The sequence below is a fragment of the Hydra viridissima genome, unplaced genomic scaffold (assembly GCF_058129835.1).
Source record: "Hydra viridissima isolate aposymbiotic clone 2 unplaced genomic scaffold, HvirCarnegie_v1 scaffold_10, whole genome shotgun sequence".
NCBI lineage: Eukaryota > Metazoa > Cnidaria > Hydrozoa > Anthoathecata > Hydridae > Hydra > Hydra viridissima.
This window is the reverse complement of record NW_028324309.1, coordinates 17396519-17417113: the sequence shown is the minus strand read 5'-3', so window position 1 is coordinate 17417113 and position 20595 is coordinate 17396519. Positions and strand designations below refer to the sequence as shown.

At 31.4% G+C, this 20595-nt stretch overlaps 1 protein-coding gene and 1 long non-coding RNA gene across 3 annotated transcripts; both read right to left on the bottom strand.

Annotated features, from left to right (window-relative positions):
• Window positions 1-3714: 3714 nt before the first annotated feature.
• LOC145187778 (uncharacterized) lies at window positions 3715-19787 on the bottom strand. Of its 2 annotated transcripts, none has more exons than XR_016456295.1 (3): window positions 19430-19787; window positions 4037-4337; window positions 3715-3915 (listed from the first exon to the last, which is right to left on the bottom strand). It is a non-coding gene; the product is annotated as an uncharacterized LOC145187778 (long non-coding RNA). The 2 variants fall into 2 exon arrangements; XR_016456294.1 differs by lacking the exon at window positions 19430-19787 and adding an exon at window positions 4484-6996.
• LOC149883420 (uncharacterized) lies at window positions 12059-14012 on the bottom strand. The gene is made up of 4 exons (XM_090099978.1): window positions 13603-14012; window positions 13043-13277; window positions 12673-12801; window positions 12059-12414 (listed from the first exon to the last, which is right to left on the bottom strand). Exons 1-4 carry the CDS (start codon window positions 13792-13794, stop codon window positions 12059-12061), a joined length of 912 nt encoding a protein of 303 aa, XP_089956104.1. The 5' UTR covers window positions 13795-14012.
• Window positions 19788-20595: the final 808 nt, after the last annotated feature.

The following is a 20595-nucleotide window of genomic DNA, read 5'->3' as shown; positions in this document are numbered from 1 at the left end:
TATTGTTTTTGATTATTTTTTTTTTATTTATTAAAATTTTATGATATTTAATAAACACTGCATTAGACATTTTGTGCATTGGAACAGTTCCTTTTAAATTTAATAAATTAACTGAAAATAATGTAGCTCGCTTATTTTTTCAGCCATTTTTTTATATTTTCCGTAACATTGTCCGCCCCCAGTTAAAAATACGGATTCGCGACGGGAAGGCCTGTAATAAGTATCGCCATGTTTCTGCATTATTTACTTACGATGTACATAAGTTTTTTAACTGTTTTTTTTTTATGTTTAATTTGGGCTGGGGGTGGGGGATGGAAGGTGGGGAAGAGGTATGTTTTTTTGAACGGAGGAAATTCTTCAAACCACCTGTTTTCTTTCATCAAATAGGTGACCTTAAGAATCCCCCGTTAACGGGGAAATTTAACGTTAACGTTCTATAAAACGCGTTTTATCTACGTTTGTAAGCGCAATTAAGTATGCCAATTTCTTTGTGTGAACATTAAGCATCTGCGTCCATTATTTTTTTATTCCAGACGAGACGATAATATCCGGGATACAATATTTAAATTTCGAGACAAAATTATTGTCCTGATTTATAACTTTATTCCGAGACAATTTTTTCCTTTGTCTCGTTATTTTTTTCCGGGACATTTCTCGTCTTGTTATGCTTGTCCCGGTTTATTTCGAGAAAACGATTGCGAGACGCAGAGGTTTAGTTGATTTAATTCGTAATGGGCACATTTGATTGGGCAGATTTTGTAAAATCAAAAGAAGGGTTTGCCTATAAAATTCGTCTAAAGGTTGGCCGCTGAAAAATATATTTTTAGTTACAAATAGAATGTCTTTACAATGTCTTTTTTACATTTTTGCATATTTGTTGAACTCCATTAAGAATATGACTGGCGAGAGTATCCCACAATGCTTTTTCTGCTTTTTAGGAAGCCTTTTTACCTAAAAAATGAATAACTTATTAACAATCCACTAATTTAAATAAACCAATTAAAGTAGGCTGACATGTATTTACCAGACCCCTAATGAATTTGATTAGATCCAAACCCCTTAATCTTTTAAAAAGTATAAAAAAACAAAATTGGTAAACAAAATGGCTCAATAGATTTTGGTTTAGTTAAATATAAAATTTATTGCACCATTTAATAAAAACTTTGTTCTGAAAAGATTAAAGTTTAATTTCTTAAACAAAAAATATCTCAAAATGACGACACCAAGCCAAATAATTATTGTCACGACTTTAAATGAAATCTACATAAAACAAAGTAGAAATGATGAATCCTCAACGCGAATTTAACAATTTGAACTTGATAACTATCAAATATGAAGTACCATCAATTTACACGTTAAATGGTATTTTTAACTTTAGACTGACTTAGACAAATGACTGACAGTCGGAATTTGAAGCCTTTGGATGAAGTTGTGTAGTTATAAACCAATAGGATGAAATTCACAATTGAATTGTGTTTGAAGAAATTCTGTGGGTTATAACTATGATGTCGTCCCTTTGGCATTAAAAGAACAGAAATTTTATCGTTATCTTATATTTCTTTGTCTAATCCTGAAGTGGATATTTCTGATTTCTTTAAGAGAGCTTTTCTTTTTATGAGAAGACCTGTATTCCAAAACAAAAATTTACTTTTTTCTTGAATTAACTAACAAAATTTACAAAAAAGTAAAAAATCTTACGTTCCGTTTATTGATCTTTCGACTACTCTCGGCATAATTTTACTGGCAATTCAACAGCATGTCCACGCGTTCAGGTATGCAGAAAACATAATCTCCAATCTGTTGTTACATCACATAAGATGTTGATGCTACAGTTACGCATAACCATTTCCGGGCCAGTTTAGACAGAACTGGAAGCTTTTTTTGATGATTTCTCCGACATGGTTGCACCAAATTTTCGCTCTGAGGAACGAGAGTTTGGTAACTTTTACACCCTCTCTAGATGGGAGATTTCATGTTTTAAGCACTAATGCTTTGACTTCCGCCCTGATTGCTGCGATTGAGAACTAACCCAATCAACTTCCATTCTTTAACTAATCTGTTTTAGGTGGCAAACACTCGGTCACGCATTACTTCATCATGCTTTTCATCTTGGTCAAAAGTGTCCTGTATTACGTTGTTAATACAGAACACTTTAGACCAAGATGAAAAGATCTTCGAAAAAGTGCTCTTAACACTTGGCTCAAGTGCGTACAATAACTTTCTTATGAAGTCTTCTTACTGAAAAGTTTCCAGAAAAAGACACAGGTTGCTGCTGCTGCTATTGTTTTAGGTCACTTATTAATCCTATATGAAGAGGAGCAATGTTACCTAAAATTACCAAAGAAGAACCTTGTTAAAAAGCTGATAGAAGAACATGAATTAAATCAAGAATTCAGAAGTTGCAAAACTGTTTACTATTAAACACAAGTAATTGAAAAACCTTCAATTGGTGATTCTTGTGAAGAAATAATGGCTGAATTGCTAAATGACACTTTAAAGGCTCATGAAAGTCAACCTTTTCTTGAAATGAGTCACTTAGAGAAGAGTTTAATGAGCGTGCCAAAAGTGGGTAAAAATACAAATGTTTTGGAATGGTGGAGAAATAAAGAAAATACAATTCTACTGCTTGCGAAAATAGCTGGAGGAGCTTTTGTCATGACCCCAACTTCAGCCTCTTCTTAAAGGGTTTTTTCTATAGCAAAACATCTTTATAATTTAAAACCAAATTAACTGAGGAAATGATTTTTATTAATAAAAACTACAACAGTCAGCAGTGTGGTTAAAGGAAAATAGTATATAAATACTATTTTAATATATGTTCCCACAGAGAGTTAAGATGGAATCATTGATTCAGAACCCAGTCCTTATTCAACTTCAATTTGACTTCCTAAGAATGAATAAAAAAAATCTGTGAATTCACCACTACAGCTTAATAGCATTAATCAAACCACTTGACAGCCATCAAAAAACATTCAAACATGCTTGATAATTTTTTTTTTTAATGAAAATAATTTATTGTAATTGGAAATTGTTTTTTTTTTTAAGATAAAAACGGTTATGTTTTTTGGCTCAAGAAACGACTTTCTTAAAAAAAAAAAACGACCTTTTTAAACAAAAACGTCTTTAAAAGATCTTCTTAAACAAAATTATTAAAATTGTTATTCGTTTTAATTGACAGGAAATAGTTTAATGACATTGTTCAAGTCAAATTAATCATTTAGGTTTTAATTTAATCGGCCACTTAAACCGTTCACTTAAATGAGTCCGGTCTCTTATTTAAATCTATATCACATGCATTTATGCTATAAACATTATTTCCAATTATGTACGGCTGCAATGTGTTGAATTAAAACAAAATGCCCAGCAAACAAAAAGGCGTCTTTTAGTCGTCTTAAAGACGGCTTTCAGTTGTCATCAATATAAAAAATAGCGACTTAACACCTAAAATGGTCACCTTCGTCCATTGAAAAGACGTTTTACACAAAACTGCTTAAAGACGTCGTACTCAAGACGGCCTTAAGATTTAATTATAACTTAAGAAAACTATATAGTATTAAGTAATGGTAAATTTAAGTTGCTACTACCGATTATAATTGATATTGACAACATTAAAAGCACCATTAAGCAAGTTCAAATTCTTACTGTGCTTTTTAGAAACATTAAAGAAAAAGAAAATTATATAAAAAAAAACGCAAATAATTTAAAAAGGTGCTTATAATACAGTTAGTTGGATTGTTACCAAGTATCTTTTTATTTAACAATTTATACAACATTATAATATGTACAATATATAACAATAAAAAATAATATTTTTTTTATTTTGTTTTTTTCCGTGAAGGAGCATTTTTACAATACCGTCGATTTGCTGTTTAATTTCAGCATTTGAAACCTTTTCATATCTTCTTTTTACAACTTCTAAAAATCAAATAAAGCATAATATAAAATATATTTGTCAAATATATTGGAAATAAAATTAACTTAACATAGATTTTTAACTAAATTAAAAGTTGAATAATTTAAACTTATTTTAGATTACCTTCTATTAAGTTATAGTTTAGCTGATAATAAACCAATCTTTCCACCAGAACCTTTTAAGTTGAACTGTCACCAGGTTATTTTTTAATAATCTATAAAACATATTGAATAAATAATAAAATTTATGAAAAATATTAAACAACTTACAGATAATGATTTCCATAATTACTAGACATAAAAAATATATTTACCACAAACAAATACGAAAAATGATATACAAAATGTAATAAAAAAAACAATTCATGACTAATCTCGTCAGTTATTTAAAATCCTCTGCGCCTAAAGAAACTGAGCTGTTTAACCTAAATAAAAGTTTGGCAAAATAATTATACAAAAATAACTATTTTCATTTTTAACTTATATGTATAAATTAAACTTTGGATACAAGATGGAAATTAATAAAATAGAATAAATGTAAAATATTTCATCAAAAGATCTATTTAAAAACCTTTCAATTAATGTTCTATTTGATGCAACAAAGGAAAGCATGCAAGATCTTCCTTCCAAGGTAGAACAATAACCTTTCAGCAAAGACTTTCTATTTTTAATTCAACCACTTTTACTCTAATTTCATCAATATTTGGTATAAAGAAAATTTGAAAGGTTTTAGACTGAATAGGTTGTGTATATAAATCATTTTGTAAATGATATCTAAATATCCTACATTTAAAAAATCAAGATGATAATTTCTCATCAATAAAACAAAATTGATTTTCTCCTATGTAAAATCATAAATTATTCAGTTTCAATAAAAAATTTTATTCTTCGAAATTTTGTATTTAATAAAGATTGTATACTTTGATATTGCTTGGCTATTTGAACAACAGGACTCTTTGGAATTTTTACTGCTTTCTTTAATGTCTGCATATAATTTTCAAAGGGAAAACAAGATATGTTATTTAGTGAACAATCAAATTTAACATCACAATTATGAAGTAAAGAGTGAAATTATAAACACGGAATGAATTTGTATATAAATGTTTTGAATTGATAACAAAATAATTAGTTAGTTCTCTAGCAAATGCAAGATGCTTCCTAAATTGACTGTCTTCATTTAAGAGAATCACCATTGCAACATGCAATGTTAGAAAATGATTAATCTTTGCTAACAACACCCTTTAAAAGTAAGGGACCAGTGTATAAAATAAATTGTCTGAACTCTGTTGCTTTCCACTGATCTAACTCTAAAACAGAACTTGGTTGATGAGCAAATTCAGATGGGATCATATCACATAAGCTAAACAAATTATCAGATATTTTTTTTATTTGGGCATTTGAAAGTCTACAATTTTTTTGGACTTGACTTTTAAAAAGTAAGTATACATCTTACTACACCAAGACAAACCATGAGCATATAGTCCAAAATAAAATCAGAAACACAAGATATTTTAAGTTGAGCTAAAGGAGTAAGAGATTTCTGATGATCAGTGTACAAAAAAGAATTAAACTTCTAAGAGTGGTTTTTATTGATAACAACCTAATATTTTGGAGTTAATAGGTTATTATCAATAAAAACCACTCTATATTCCTCATAAATTCCTTTAACTTGCCATTGTTCACAGGAGTAATATCCTGTATGACCTTGTATACACTTAAGAAAAGAACGAGAAGGTGCATCACATATGAATGCTTTAAGTGCAACATCAATTTTTTTATCATTATTATATAAACCTTCATTATTTAACAATAAAGATTTTTTGAAAAAATCATCTAAACAGTTTGGTTTACCATCTCCACAGAAAAGTGCAATGATGAAAATATAGTTCTCTATTAGACCAAGTATTGAGTATAATTGAAGATTTAAACATTTGAAAAGAGGCAGCCCATCAATATTAATAGTGATCGATAACTCAGTACATTGAGATTCATTTTTTACATTCAAAAAATAATTTATGCCATCGACAATAGTAAAATACGCATAAGTTCCACTTCCTATCTACTGTAACAATTTAAGAGGGTTTTAAAAGGGTTCTTGCATCTTTTGGTAACTCTGAATTTTTGCATCTTTCGGTAATTTTGAATATTGTAAGAATATTCAAAAGCTCGTTTAATTCACTTTGAGAAATTTTGCTTTTTGAAGACCAGATTGCTAAATCTTCTGATAATGTTTCTGTTGTCAATAATGGTGGTGCATCATATCATTCGAAATTCTCATAATTACAACTCAAATACTTATTGCATTCTCCGCATTCTTTAAAAACATTATTTAGGGGTTTACAAGGATTTTCAGGCTCAGCCTAAGAAACATTAAATTCAGGATTCAAATTGGATGTACTAATATTAATATCTTCATCTTCAAATGTCATAATAAAATTCAACATACTTTTATTCAAGCGACGATGCTTCATACGATTTTCAGTTTCCATAATAAAGATTATGTTTAAAAAAAAGTCAAAAATTTTGTTTTAAATTAAAATTTACAAAAAAGAATGACATGTTTCACAAGAATAACATGTTTTATAGTTCGTTTGTCGGTCCGATGACCCTCGAAAAAACTATCGCATCAATAATAAACCAAAAATCATTTTTTTCATGATAGAAACCAGGCTAGCAATGTTTGCAATTGAAAACAAAATCCACCGTGAAGTTAGTGAATTCAAGATGCCGAATATTAACAACTTATGGTATATTTTTGTACTTTCAACTTCAGATTACAGCACTTTCCATTGATTTTGAGACCTATGTTTTTATACGATTCTTAATCAGCATAAAATTCTCTATCAGAATCAATCATAAAATTAGGGGGGGGGGGGGGAGAAAGTGTAGTAGCGCCCCATAATAATACCTATATAAAACATTTTGCCAGAATAATGATTTAGAGACTTTATATTGGTCGAGATAAAATTTTATATAAAAAGTTTCATATCTTTAAAAGAGACGAAACTTATTCAGGCCGAAAGTCTTGGCGCTGATTTACATCCCTACCCTTCTATTTTAATTTTTGATTATAATAGAGAATTTTATCCTGATTAAGAATCGTGTAAAAACATAGACCTGAAAACCAAAGGCAAGTTCTCTAATTTGATGTTGAAGTGTCAAAAATATATATTGAAAGCGCTAATATTCACCATCTTTTTTGAAACACCACTAAGGCACAATGTTAAAAAACTTTTTACGGCTGTAAATGCCTACGTCTGTAGAAAATTTACAGCCGGAATCGAAATTCAGTGTTATAAAACTTTTTCGGCTGTAAAACCTCTACAGCTGTAGGAATTACAGCTGTAGAAACTCCGGCTGTAGGACCATCTGAATTTTTGACTTACAGTCGTATTTCAAAAGCAAGTTGGCTAAACCAGTTAATCCTTTGGATGAAAATTAGAAAGCAAACATTTTCAAAGTTTTTTTGGAACAGACAGAGCTTTTTTTAAAATTATAAAATACATCTTGTATCGAGCTATTATGGACTTGGATCTTGATTGCTCCAGCTCAGATATGGAGCTCTACTTCCTGTCAACTCATTTTGGAAAAAAGAGAAAGCCCAGAGTGGTAAGATAACTACAAGTTTGAAAGATTTTTGTTTTTGTAAAATATTTATTTAAATGCAAAAGTAATCTAGCCTTGCATGCACCATTGATAAAACCACCTATTTAACATTATTAAAAGATTCAGGTAAAAACTAAGCTACCCTAATATACTAAACCAAATAATATCCTGGGGATTAGTAGTTTCAAGCAGAACAAAATTCAGACTTTGCAGACTCAGACAAACTTTAAAACAGTAGGACATATGGTTTCGATGATCTTTCCAGTTAGATCTTGAGGGACTATTTTGGGTTAGGATTAGTATTTTACTCTATAGTTCACCAAAGACAGCACAAGGCAAGGTACCTTAGGTTACGTAGATTATGTATAGTAAGTAAGGTTAATTTGATTGAAAATAGTTGGTGGGCTCTGTATCTCATTGTATAATTTTAAGGATATTTTTATTAAAAAAAAACAATATTTAGTTCAAAGATCGAAGGTTCACTGAAGAAGTCTCTGATGTGGTGTATAGACAACAAAATCGGATCCCAAGAGCAGCTGTCGACTATTTGGAAGATAAAATTGAAGATCAACTTAAGCATCCTACAAACAGAAATCATCCACTGAGTTCAAGGCAACAGGTAATCAAAAACAACAAAGTCTTTTAGATAACAACAATGTTTGATTAAGCAGAGAAATTAAATATTTTTACAAAGTGCTCCATATGAACCAAAAATTGCATAAGTTGGATTCTGTATTTTAATTGTAAAATTCTCTTGCAAAGTTTTATCATCAAAACAAAACTATTTGTTAAGAACCACATTTTAATGGGATACTCTTTTTCCAGATTTTGCTTTTTTGTCAATTCCTGGGCACTGATGCCTTTTACCATTTGTTAAGAGATGCTCGAGGTGTTGATACCAAGACCATTCATGCTACAGTCCATCGAGTTGCTGATGCTGTCATCTCCCTGAAGAATGAAATCATTTGTTGGCCTGAAGTTTGCAGTGACCTAGCAGAGAAATTTTACCAGTTCAACCAGTTTCCTCTTTGTGCTGGTGCCCTGGATGGCACCCACATCAATGTTGAACCACCCAGAGCTGATGAAGCCTCATTTCTGAATCGCTACAGGGAACACTCCATTAATGTACTTGCAGTCTGTGGGCCAGATTTGTCTTTCTATTATGTCGATGCTAATCACCCAGGCAGATGTCATGATTCAAGAGTTATCCGTGAAAGTTCTCTCTGGAGATCATTTGACATTCTTGATCAACGGCCCTTCAAAGGTGCTGTACTCCTGGGAGATTCAGCCTACCCACTGCGTGAATGGCTAATGACCCCCTTCCCAGGAATTCCAGATGGTGCGAAAGAAAAGTACAATGATTCACACAGTGTCACCAGGAATGTGATAGAGAGAGCCTTTGGTGTTGTGAAGAAAAGGTTTTACTCTCTGGGTAATGGATTTCGATTGCACAACATGGAGGATGTGCCAAAGTTCATTATAGCAGCCTTTATTCTACACAACTTAGCCATTCAGTTTGGTGACTCTTGTGAATTTGATGATGACCTGTCTCCTCAACAGCAATCGTCACGTCGACCCAGGAAGCACCGGAAACGTAAGCGAAATCACCCAGTTATTCCTCCAGCAGAGCAAACATTGGATGGTACCTTGAGAGAAGAGAATGAAAGCCAAACATACACCGACAAAAAAACTATTCTTGGTATTAGAAAAAGAGAGCAACTTTTGACCTTCTTTAATGAATAGAAGATGTTTCTGTTTCGCCCATTTTAATGATGCTAAAGGATATGTTAGACTTTGTGGTGCATGTAAAATTTTTCCTATTTGATGCCAATACTGCATTGCTAAAATGATATAGGCAGAGTTTTAAGTAAAGAAGCTGCTATGTTAAAACCTACAAAATGACACTTAGAACTACCAAGTCTATATTTGGATAGTACAGAAAGCAGAAGACTGACAATAGGTTTTGAAATATTTGTTTATTTATTTATTTGACACCCTTTTTTCTCATAAGCAAATTGATTCGGAAGTTATTGAAAGCATTTATATATAGATTAATACCAATTGTAAAAAATTAAGACTAAGCAGAAGACAAAGGATTTTAATATAAATTCAAAATTTTGTAAACATGCAAAGCAAAATGATAATGTAAAATAGTTTTTGTTAAGGTACTTAAAAATCCATTTTTGTACTAAATTGGAGAAAATTTTCAATGTATTTTGCACATTTTAAAATAAAGGAGACATTGCTTTTAAAAAATATGACTTTTTATTTCAAAAACTTTTCTTTGATGGAAAGACAGAATTAGTTTAGATAATTTGAAAATTCACAAAGTTTTAGTTTTGAAAAACATCTAAAATATCCAAAAAAACTGACATATTTTAATGACTGAGGTTAACTTTGAAAATGGCAAAGGTCAATTAGTCATTTCTTCAACCTTTTAACTTTTTTCTTTGCTTTTCTCTTACGTTTACTCAACCTTGCTAGGTAAATTTCTCTACCATGATTGTTATTTTGCAAGAATTTATGGAGGAAGAAAATGAGGGCAAGTCTCTGGGGGTCCAAACCATTAGGGGACAATACAGGTGTACTTGAGTGGTATTCTAGGCCTGAATTTTCAATTAGGAGGCTCCCATGTGGCAAGTAAAACCCTACTCCTTGATGATGAGACCCCTTAAGTCTGTATTGGGGTAGTACATGAAGTTGGGGAGTGGTAAGAGGATCTTTTAGAAAAGTTACAAGGGCAACACAGCCATAATGAACATCATGTCTATCCTTATGCACATGTGCAGTGTAATCACTAGCCAAAGTCATGCCAGAGAAAACATTTTGGGCTTCACACCCTAGACGACAGGTGTTAGGTTTTACAGCAGTCATTTTATCAAAGCAAAATGGGACAGCTTTTTGAAGATGGAGGGAAATGAGGTCGGCAAGGTTATCAGAAATTTGAAGCAAAAGAGATGGATTGCCACCAGTGAGAAGTGGGAAAAGGCTAACTCGGTCATTCATGGGTTTACTAGCATTCTTACAGATATCGCCAGCTCTATACATGTCTTTTGTGCAGCCAACTGTGTAAGAAAATGATCGATTTGGGCCCTCTGGGCCCTGGCAACTGCAATTTTGCCCTTCAACTTCAATTCCCCTTGATCTGGAAGGGCAAAATGGGAGTACATGGGTGGCTAAGGCATTTCGTAAGTTAGATGCTTCGGAAGAAGTCAAGAAATCCAAAATTATTATTGAAACAACAATGAAATAGTGTTTTTGACAGCTTAGGGGATTTGTTATTAGACAAAAATTAAATTTTATGTATAAAAATTTTGGGAAAATCTGCATTTATTATCTGGAAGTTTGGGTTATTTTTGCTCAAAGACAAGAAAACATTTTTGTACCAATAAGTTGGACAGTTCTATTTATAAACAAATTTTTAAAAATAAAATATCAGCACTTTAAAGCTGATACATCCAAAAAGTTGTACCATTTTATGTAAAAATAAAATAAAATTCGAATTTGCAATTTTATTTGTAACTTTAGAGCAAAAATGCATAAAATATCGAAGAAAGAGCTTTTTAAGACTGAAAAAAAAGTATAAAATAGCATTTATGCTATCTTGACTCATGTAAAAGTTATTGCAACATAAAGTTTAGCAAAGAAATTTTACAATTTTATTTTCTGATTTAGGAGTAGAATTTAACAATTAATTCTCATTGGTAAATTATGAATCCCCTAGGAAGTCAATACTTGAAAGCTTTTACATTTGAAATTGTAAATCATTGATCTCATAGGGCCCAACAAAAATCTCTCTGCAGCCCATCTTTGGATGGTAGATCACTGATTGTGAACCTGTGCTCTATTTAATGGATAATTCAATGTAATATTTTATGTTTTATTTCATACTTTCATAAGAACATACAGCAAATTTGACAAATTTTCAATTTCAAAATTAGATTGACAGAAATAGTTCAGTTTAATGCATCACTTTATGAGAATCTTCACTAGATTAAAAAAAAAGAATTTATAAAGTTGCTTGGAGAAATTAAGTAACTCTTGAGTCTTGGCTTGCAGGTTTCACTCTTCTATAACAATACATATTTGCATTTCGTTTAGGAATTAGTTTCTTTGACTCTTTCTAAAGTTGAAATGAAGCTGACTGGAACTGAAGAACTTAGAGGGAATCAAAGCTTGAACAATGTTCGCTGAAAAATTAAAAAAAAAATGACACAAAGAAGAATGAGTATAGTTAGTAAGATGAAGGTCCAGATAGAGCTGTTTGCTTAAATTTAAAAGGGCCAATGTGAGGCACTAGACCTTGAACACATGTCCATGTGAGGACCCTGGTCCTTGCCATTGCAAGAAACCATGTAGCAGTATGGTATTTTTTTACAAAAAATGATTTTGGTGTGTCATCAGTTGAGTACAAAACAAAGAAAACTATGAACACTAAAATATATCATGATTTGTTGTTGTGAAGAAGGAAGATCTGTAATTGTTTTAAATTTAAATTACATTTGCTTCGACTCAGGAGAAACAGTGAGTGTTTTTAGTACTAACATGCAAACCATTTTAGTACTAAAAAACTCACTGTTTCTCCTGAGCCTCTGTCTTGAACATGAAGGACAACATCTCCAGAAAGGGAAAAGGTGGCTCTTCGAAAAAATTCAGCTCTTGCTGTAGCTTCTTCAGCCCTCATGTTGGCCTCATTCACTTGAGCCTTGATGAGCTCCACCTTTGCCTCATAGAGTTCAGCTTCAGCTCTCATCAGTCTAAGCCTGGCAGGTCCTTCTTCAAGCTCATATTGTGCTTTCTTCAGTTTGACTTCTTTGTAGCCATTCTCAAACCAAAGAGGAGTGCTTCCAGCTGACTTTTGTTTCTTCCGTTGAGGTTGGTTTTCATCCTGACCCACTGAAAATAAGAAAGTTTTGAGTTGCACCGATCCTGTGATAGTTTGATGAACTGTAATCTTTTACTTATTAAAATAAAATATAGACTTTCTCCTTTTGTCTTCAAATCATGAATGTAACAAATTGTTCTACACAATAGAAATGTTAGACATTCTTTTGAGATTTTATGTCAGATTTGGAAGCATTAAAATTCATACTCATGAGGAAGGTTTGATCTATTTTAGACTAAATCACATGGATTTATTTAAAGTTCTTTTACCTGCTGTCCTGTTAACTTCAAAAGGCTGTTCCTGAGGATCAAAGAAAGCTCTTGAGACACTGGGCACTGGTGATGATGACCTAACATTTCGGTTTCCAACTGGCAAGAGAGGAGCACGAAAAACACTATCTAAAAGTTGTAAAAAGGAAAGGTATTTTAGTTTCCTAGGTTTAGCTTCTGTGAATAAATTCTTGTTTTACACAAAGTTGTTGATATTAAAGACAAAAACATGTCTGCATTGCTATGAACATATAATTGGCATTTACTAATATTACAAATGAATGCACTACTGTTTAAAAATCTTCAAATAGTTCCTTTTGTTCAGTTACTTTTGAGAAAACAACTAATTGCCCATAAAATATTTTTTTACCTGTGATACTCAATGTACTGGTGTCCAAGTCAGGAAGTTGAGATGGATCATTCTCTGCACTTGGCATCACTGGGAGGTCATTGGGCTGGTTTAGTCCTTTGACAACTGCTGAATCTCTTCCAATGATGTCAAGGACCATATTATCAACAGGAGTTAGGGACAACGCAGAAGCTCCAGTCTGCCTAGCAGCAGTCAACTTGTTGATTGCAGTTCGCCGCATTCCATCCCAGACACTCTATAATCAGATTAGTACCATTAATGCAGTACCTTAATTGAACCTTAGAGTATGCATTACTCTTTGGAGTGTTAAACAAAGAGTGAGATCTAAGCCAAATGGGCAAATAGTATGGCTAATATGGCTAAAAATACCTAAAATGCGCTATAAGAATTTGGTTTCATTTCATTGCCCAGTACCTGCATGTTTACATATTTATGGCTTCTAATCTGTTAAAATCTATTCAATTGTGCTTGTTAAGTACTTGCTGTGATTACAGTGCCACAAAATGGCAAATGAAAATTAATGTAAGGTAAAATCAATTTCTTCACAAAAATATACTTACAGTTCGCAGATGATCTTCACTTTTAAGAGGGATTCCCTTTGTCAAGCACTGGTTGTAGATATCCTTCCATGCTAGGGCTTTTGACTTCTTGGTAATGCCTTTTTCCTTGTCAAAAGGCAACAAAATTTGGTCCTTCTTAAGCTTAATCAGCTCAGCAATGTCTTCCTTCTGTTCTAGTGTAATCTGCACCATTTTGATCAATTTGAACTCAAACTTTTACTTCCTTTTTTATTTTAGCTTTTTAAACTTTTCTTTTGTTTACATAAAGAACCAATGGTTTCTATTAGAGACTGGCCAACCGTCCTATGTGATCATTTTATTCGTTAATATCGATTATTTCGATTAATGATCAAAAAAAAAACCAAACGATTAAAAAGTTAATTAGAGCGAGTTTTCTATAAACGATCGCGGGACAATAGAGCGTCTAAATGATTAAAACGATTAATATTCATGAAATTTGATTTTTAATCGATTTGATTTTTTTAATTAAGGTAGCTGACAGCCTTCAAAAAAGAGGAAAAGTTCCTAAATCATCTGAAGCCTTGCCTCTTAAACAAACCAACAAAAATAGCTAAACTAATTGAGAGACTTTTTGTTTGCCATCTTTTAATGTGTTCGTGATTTTTGTACAATAAATGTTAAAACAAAAATGTGTTTCATTGTGTTTTTCATTTTATGTATTTCTCTTAAAATAAAAAAAAATATTTTATCGAGTTTTTTATGAACAAGGAGTATTAGAAATTTAAAAAATCTAACTAGATTTAAAATGAATAAAATGACTAATTGTTAGACAATTTGATTAAAATGATTAATAGTTTACTCGAAACTGATTAAAACGGTCACACAACTTTAATCGAATTAATCATTAATTTTTTAATTTGGTTGGTCATTAATCGATAATCGAAAATCGCGGTTGTCCGCTCTCTAGTTTCTATTTTTAAATTTGTAGATTTCTATGGCTCAAAAATTCCATTGCTTCGGCCGAAAATGTTCCAGTGTAAAAAAAAAGTTTTATAACATGTATATTTTTTTCCGCGACAATTTAAATCACCAGTAAAAAATAGCTTTTTTCCCGGTTTCACTTTCTACAAATTCCAGTAAAAAAATATTATTTTCAGTAGAAAATAATTAATCTCCGGTAAGTAAATAAACCGCCAGTAATTAATTTTATTTCCAGTAGATAATACTTTTTTTCCAGTAATTTAATATTAGTTCTAGTAAAATAAATTTCATATATATATATATATATATATATATATATATATATATATATATATAAATCTAGTTGTAGTAATAGTAGTAGTAGTAGTAGTAGTAGTAGTAGTAGTAGTAGTAGTAGTAGTAGTAGTAGTAGTAGCAAGTGCAGCAGCAGCAGCAACAGTAGTAGTAGTAGTAGTAGTAGTAGTAGTAGTAGTAGTAGTAGTAGTAGTAGTAGTAGTAGTAGTAGTAGTAGTAGTAGTAGTAGTAGTAGTAGTAGTAGTAGTAGTAGTAGTAGTAGTAGTAGTAGTAGTAGTAGTAGTAGTAGTAGTAGTAGTAGTAGTAGTAGTAGTAGTAGTAGTAGTAGTAGTAACAGCAGTAGCAGTAACAGTAGCAGTAGCAGCTAGCTAGATCATTTTACTTTCATGTAAGATTTTTTTCAATTATTAGAGCAATATTCAGATTTCTTTTAATCATAATACATTATGAATTCCATTCCTCAATACTCATCAGAAAGTGAAGCTGATTCACTACCTAGTTCTCCAAAAAAAAAAAAAACCTACAAGCAATGGGAACTTGACTGCAAATTAGAAAATTTAAATGAAGTCAAAGAATTTTTGAACAAAGAAAAAAATTGGAGTTTTGATTTTCGAAACAAAACTGAAGAAGGTCAAAAAGACTACTACCGATGTAATCTTGTGAAAGTTAAAGGAACTCAATGTGCTGCAAGCATTTATCTTTTGTATGACAGTTTCTCATCTAATGTATTATTATACAGAACAACTTCACAACACACACATGATTCTATTGAGACTAAAAGGGGAGGTAAACTTTCTGAAAAAGTTCAGTTAGAAATCAACAGACTTTTTGATTTGCAAATGAAACCCAAACAAATTCGTGACTACTTGGCCAAAAATGACTTTTGTGTACCATCTCAAACACAACTGAATAATATCCTTGCAAAATTGAGAAAGAAAAAGTTTGGAGTCACTAACATCAGTCTAGGTGAATTGGAAAAGTGGTTTATTGAAAACTCTTCAGTGCCAAAAGATGAACATACAGCATTTATTGTGTCCTATACAGTGACATATGATGAAGAGTTCCTTTTCAGATTCTTTGCTTCAACCAAACATTTGCTTAGTCTTGCCAAAGATGCAAAGATCATCCATGCTGATGCTACTTACAAACTCATTTGGCAAGGCTATCCAGTTTTTGTTGTTGGTACATCTGATTCTGACCGCCATTTTCATCATTTTGGCATAGGAGTTTGTATGTCTGAAAAAACTGCAGATTTTACATTTTTATTTGAAGCATTGAGAAAAGGTGTCCAAAATATTTTTGAAGTTGTTATGACTCCTGAGGTTTTGGTTTCTGATGCTGCTCAATCCATTCAAAATGCTTTTAAGTTAGTTTTTGGTGAAGAACAAAAAATTGTGATGTGTTGGGCACACATGTACCGAAATGTTTCACAGAAAATTAAATCCATGGTGAAAATAGAGAACAGAACATCAATTTTGACAGATATTGAAACATTACAAAAGTTATCAAGCCCAGAATCTTTCTTAATTGCCATCAATCTGTTTTTTAAAAAGTGGGATGACCAAGAACATTTGTTTTTACTTTACTTCAAAACAGAGTGGGTTAACACTAACTCCAATTGGTATGAGGGCTATAGGCATTTCACCCCAACCACTAACAACTGTCTTGAGTCATGTAATAGAGTAATTAAAGATGAGCACACCTTTCATGAACGATTTCCTATCAGCAAGTTCAAAGTTGTTGCTTTGCAGATGATTGAAAACTGGTCTTTTGGTTACAAAAATAATCTGAAGTTGTTTTCAAAAACAACAACAATCAGTTTGGCTACCAAGACGTCAGCATACCAATGGGTAAAATCCAAGAAAGAAATTCTTACAGAAAATAAAGAAGCAGAAAATTTTTATTACATACCAAGTGGGGAGCAAAATGTAATTAAAAAAGAAGACATTTTGATCTACAAAAATCAAAATGATGCCACTTTCGATGAATTTGTTAAGAACCAATTTGGAATTTGGGTGGTTCAGATGAAAGATGACAGTTGGTAAGATGCAAAATGTACTTGTCCTCATTTCTTCAAAAATTACTCCTGTAAGCATTCAGTAGGAGTAGCAATACGTTTGAAATTGTACAATCCACCTCCTGAAGCCAAAAATATTCAAATGCACCAAAAAAGAAAGCCAGGTCGTCCAAAAAAAGCTCGAAAAGCTTTGCTGATTCAGTGAATAATTCCTGATGGTTATCTGTAACCCTGATTTAAATCTATTGGACAAAGTATAAAGTTTATGTAAAGTTTAGCTTAGAAGAAGTTTATGTGTTTAAGTGAATTTTAAATATCAATCTTCAAGATAAATAAAACTAAGTTTAATGTAAACATTCGTTTAATTCAAAATAGATTATTGTTTCTTTTGGAATTATATTCCAAAATCTATTTACACTTAAAGTATTTTTCACTTGAGCACTTGAAGTATTTTTCAAAAAAATTTTTTCTACTGAAAAACAAAAATTTTCTACTTGGAAGTTTGAATACCGGAAAATAACTTTTAAAAAATTAACTTTTTACTGGTAAAAAACTGATTTCTTACCGCAAACATTTTACTGGAAAAAAGTTGTTATTCTACCGGAAAAAATATTATTTTTTACTGGAAATAAGTTACTGGAAAAAAAATTAAGTTTACCGGAAAAATGTGAGTTTAATACATAAGACTTTATTGACAGCCATTTTTTTCCTAGAGCCGTAAGCCGGATTCCGGCTTACGGCTCTAAATACGGCGAAATGGTTTCGGCTGTAGTTTACAGCTGTAGAGTTTTTATAACATTGTGCCCAAGTTAATAATTAATGTCGTAAACATGAAATTAATCATTAAAAAAAAAATTATAGCCCGGTTTTTATTTCGAAAAAACATTTTATGGAGAAATTTGTTGCGTATTTTTTCTTATTTTAGTATTTTTTTTCTTGAAAAAACTTCGAATTTCAATAAGTTTTTTTCTTATTTTCAGATTATATAGATATTTTTTTAAACATATTAATGATTTTAGATAGGCAAATGTTACTATATACAAAAATAATAATCAAACGGGATGTTCATCTACAACTTGGTTCTAAAAGTGAAAGTAAGAATGTTCTTCAAAACGTTGCGCCCACATAAATTCTGAAAAAAAATCAGGAATCGTTTCTCAATTTCTGGGCCCAAACATAGCTTTAAATTTGGCTTTGCTTCTTTGCCAAATTGCCTCAACTCTGTTTGTTGTAACATTTGTTGCGTGATCAACAAAATGTAAAGTATGGTTTACTGTTCCATGTTGAAAACCTTGCGCTGCTAAACCTCGGTATGCTGCCCACATATCGCTCCATATTTCAGTTCCAGGACGAATCCATTGCATAATGATGGGTAGTAAGGTTGCAGCATTGTGGTGCGCTACAGCAATGAGTAACCCTTTTTTAGTCGCTATATCGTACGCACCGAAAATCCATTAATCTTCTACAATTCTACCTCGGTTGTATTTCCTTCTTGAAAAAAGTGATTCATCTATTTCCACTATTGAACCTGGTCTTCCTAATTGCACACGGTTGTTAAGGAAATAAGTAACGGCAATGTCTCTACAAAATTGATTCCAATCAACAACAGTTTTATTGCTACCAATTTCTAAATCCTTTTGAATGTCTTCTACAGAGAGGCCACGACTTTTTCCAGCGCTACGAGTCCAAATATAGGTAATACCAAATTTGCCAAAGTTTCAGATGACATCTTTCAAAAAAACTTCTAACACGAATACTTATTTTCTTTTTGCATTGTTTTTGCATGCATCTCCAAATCTTTCCATCGACATTATAACTATTTTGTTCGTTGCACTGGATGTTACATCGAGGAGAGATCTTATTGATAGCAAGAAAACCAAGTTCCCTGCACCAACCGATACACTCGTTATTATTGTTTTTAAAGCTGCGACCAATTTCCGGTAAATTAAGGCTATCAAACTCAATAATAGTCGGTCGTTTCGCCATTTTAATTTTAAAACAGAAATACAGAAACATTTCTTATAGAGAGTCTTTTTTTTTTTTGCAAATTTTTTGCATCGGAATTTTCATGACAATTTTAATTACTTTCAAACTACAGAAACCAGGCTGCGTAATTAAATATATTTAATTTCACTATAGTGAAATTTTAAAGTGTTATAAAGAAAGATGGCGAATTTTAGAATTTTTGGTATACTTTTTTGACACTTTAACATCAAATTAGAGAACTTTCCTTTTGTTTTCAGGTCTATGTTTTTATACGATTCATAATCAGGATAAAATTCTCTATCATAATCAAAAATAAAAATAGGGGAGAAGAGAAGTAAATTAGCGCAAAAGTCTTTTTAAAAACTTCTTTTTGTTTGCTGGATTTAGTTGAAAAATAAATACGTAATAAAGACGTCTTGAAGTCGTCATTCGGAGACAGGACCATTTAAAGACCTGAATAAGACGGTCAAAAATGTCTTATGTTTGTTGGGTGAAATCTGTAGTGCCGATATTTTTAATAGCATTACCGTTAACATGTACATAATTCGAATAGTTAAAAAATCGTTTTTGCGAACTTATTAATATCACCTCGATATACGGTTCCTTGAAGCCAAAAATGACCGGTACCAATTTTTTGGTTACTTGAGATCAGCCTATTGGTTCGGATCGGTCGTACTTCAGATCACAATACAAATCACAAACGAGGTGTTCTTAAAATATGCTCATATGCTTTTTTCAACGTAGATTCAAACTTGAGGCGAAACAGTGTCATATTCATCTTTGCCTTGAGCACCGAACCAACTTTATTGAGATTTTAAAAAGACAAACAATAATTTGAGGTAATCTAGCGAACAAATCAGTGAGATCAAACTTAACTATCAACAAAAAATACAAATTCAACGCTTATTTGATTTTCACGCGGCTTAATTCGACTACGTGCATTTGTATTGTCTAAAGTAATGCTCAGTTGCTTTTTGTGAAATGGAATTAATATCTTCAAATCTAATTCATTTTATTTAATTGCAACTATGGAGATGTTACAATTTGCTCCAGTTTAAATAAATCTTGTTTTCTTTTGTACCAAATCTATATCAGCAAATAATAAAAATAATGACTTAAGAAGAATAAAACTTAAGCGTCGTTTAAAATATTTTCAAGATATCTTAATTTTTTTCTAAAAAATCTATAATTATGAAGTTTAGAAATAAGACAAATATATAAAAAAGTCTAAATAAGTTATGACCGGGATAAGACATAAACTCGAAAATAACTAAAGTCATGGTCTTCTATATTAACACGGCTGGATAGCTTATTATGCGAAGGTAAAAATGTGATTATGTAATCAGAAAGGTCGCTGAATTGAAAAAATAGAAGGCGAACTTACTGAAAAAAATGTTCCTTATTTTATCAATGGTCTAACTTTCCGCAATTAGAACTAACATTTTTTTTACATGTGTGTGAGTAAAAAACAAATTGTTTTATAAACGCAATATATATGTTCTCAAAATTATTTAGCCAACTTATACAAAAGTGTATTGGTTAAATACTCCCGTATTTAAATATGAAATTATCATTATTATCATTATTTTATTGAAATGTAATAAATAATATATAAAAAAATACAAAACAGAATTGCAGGTATTATATAAAGGAAATCCGAAATGCCTATATTGATATTTTAAATATTAATAGTAATAACAATAATAACAACAACAATAACAGCAATAACAGCAGCAGCAACAACAATCACAACA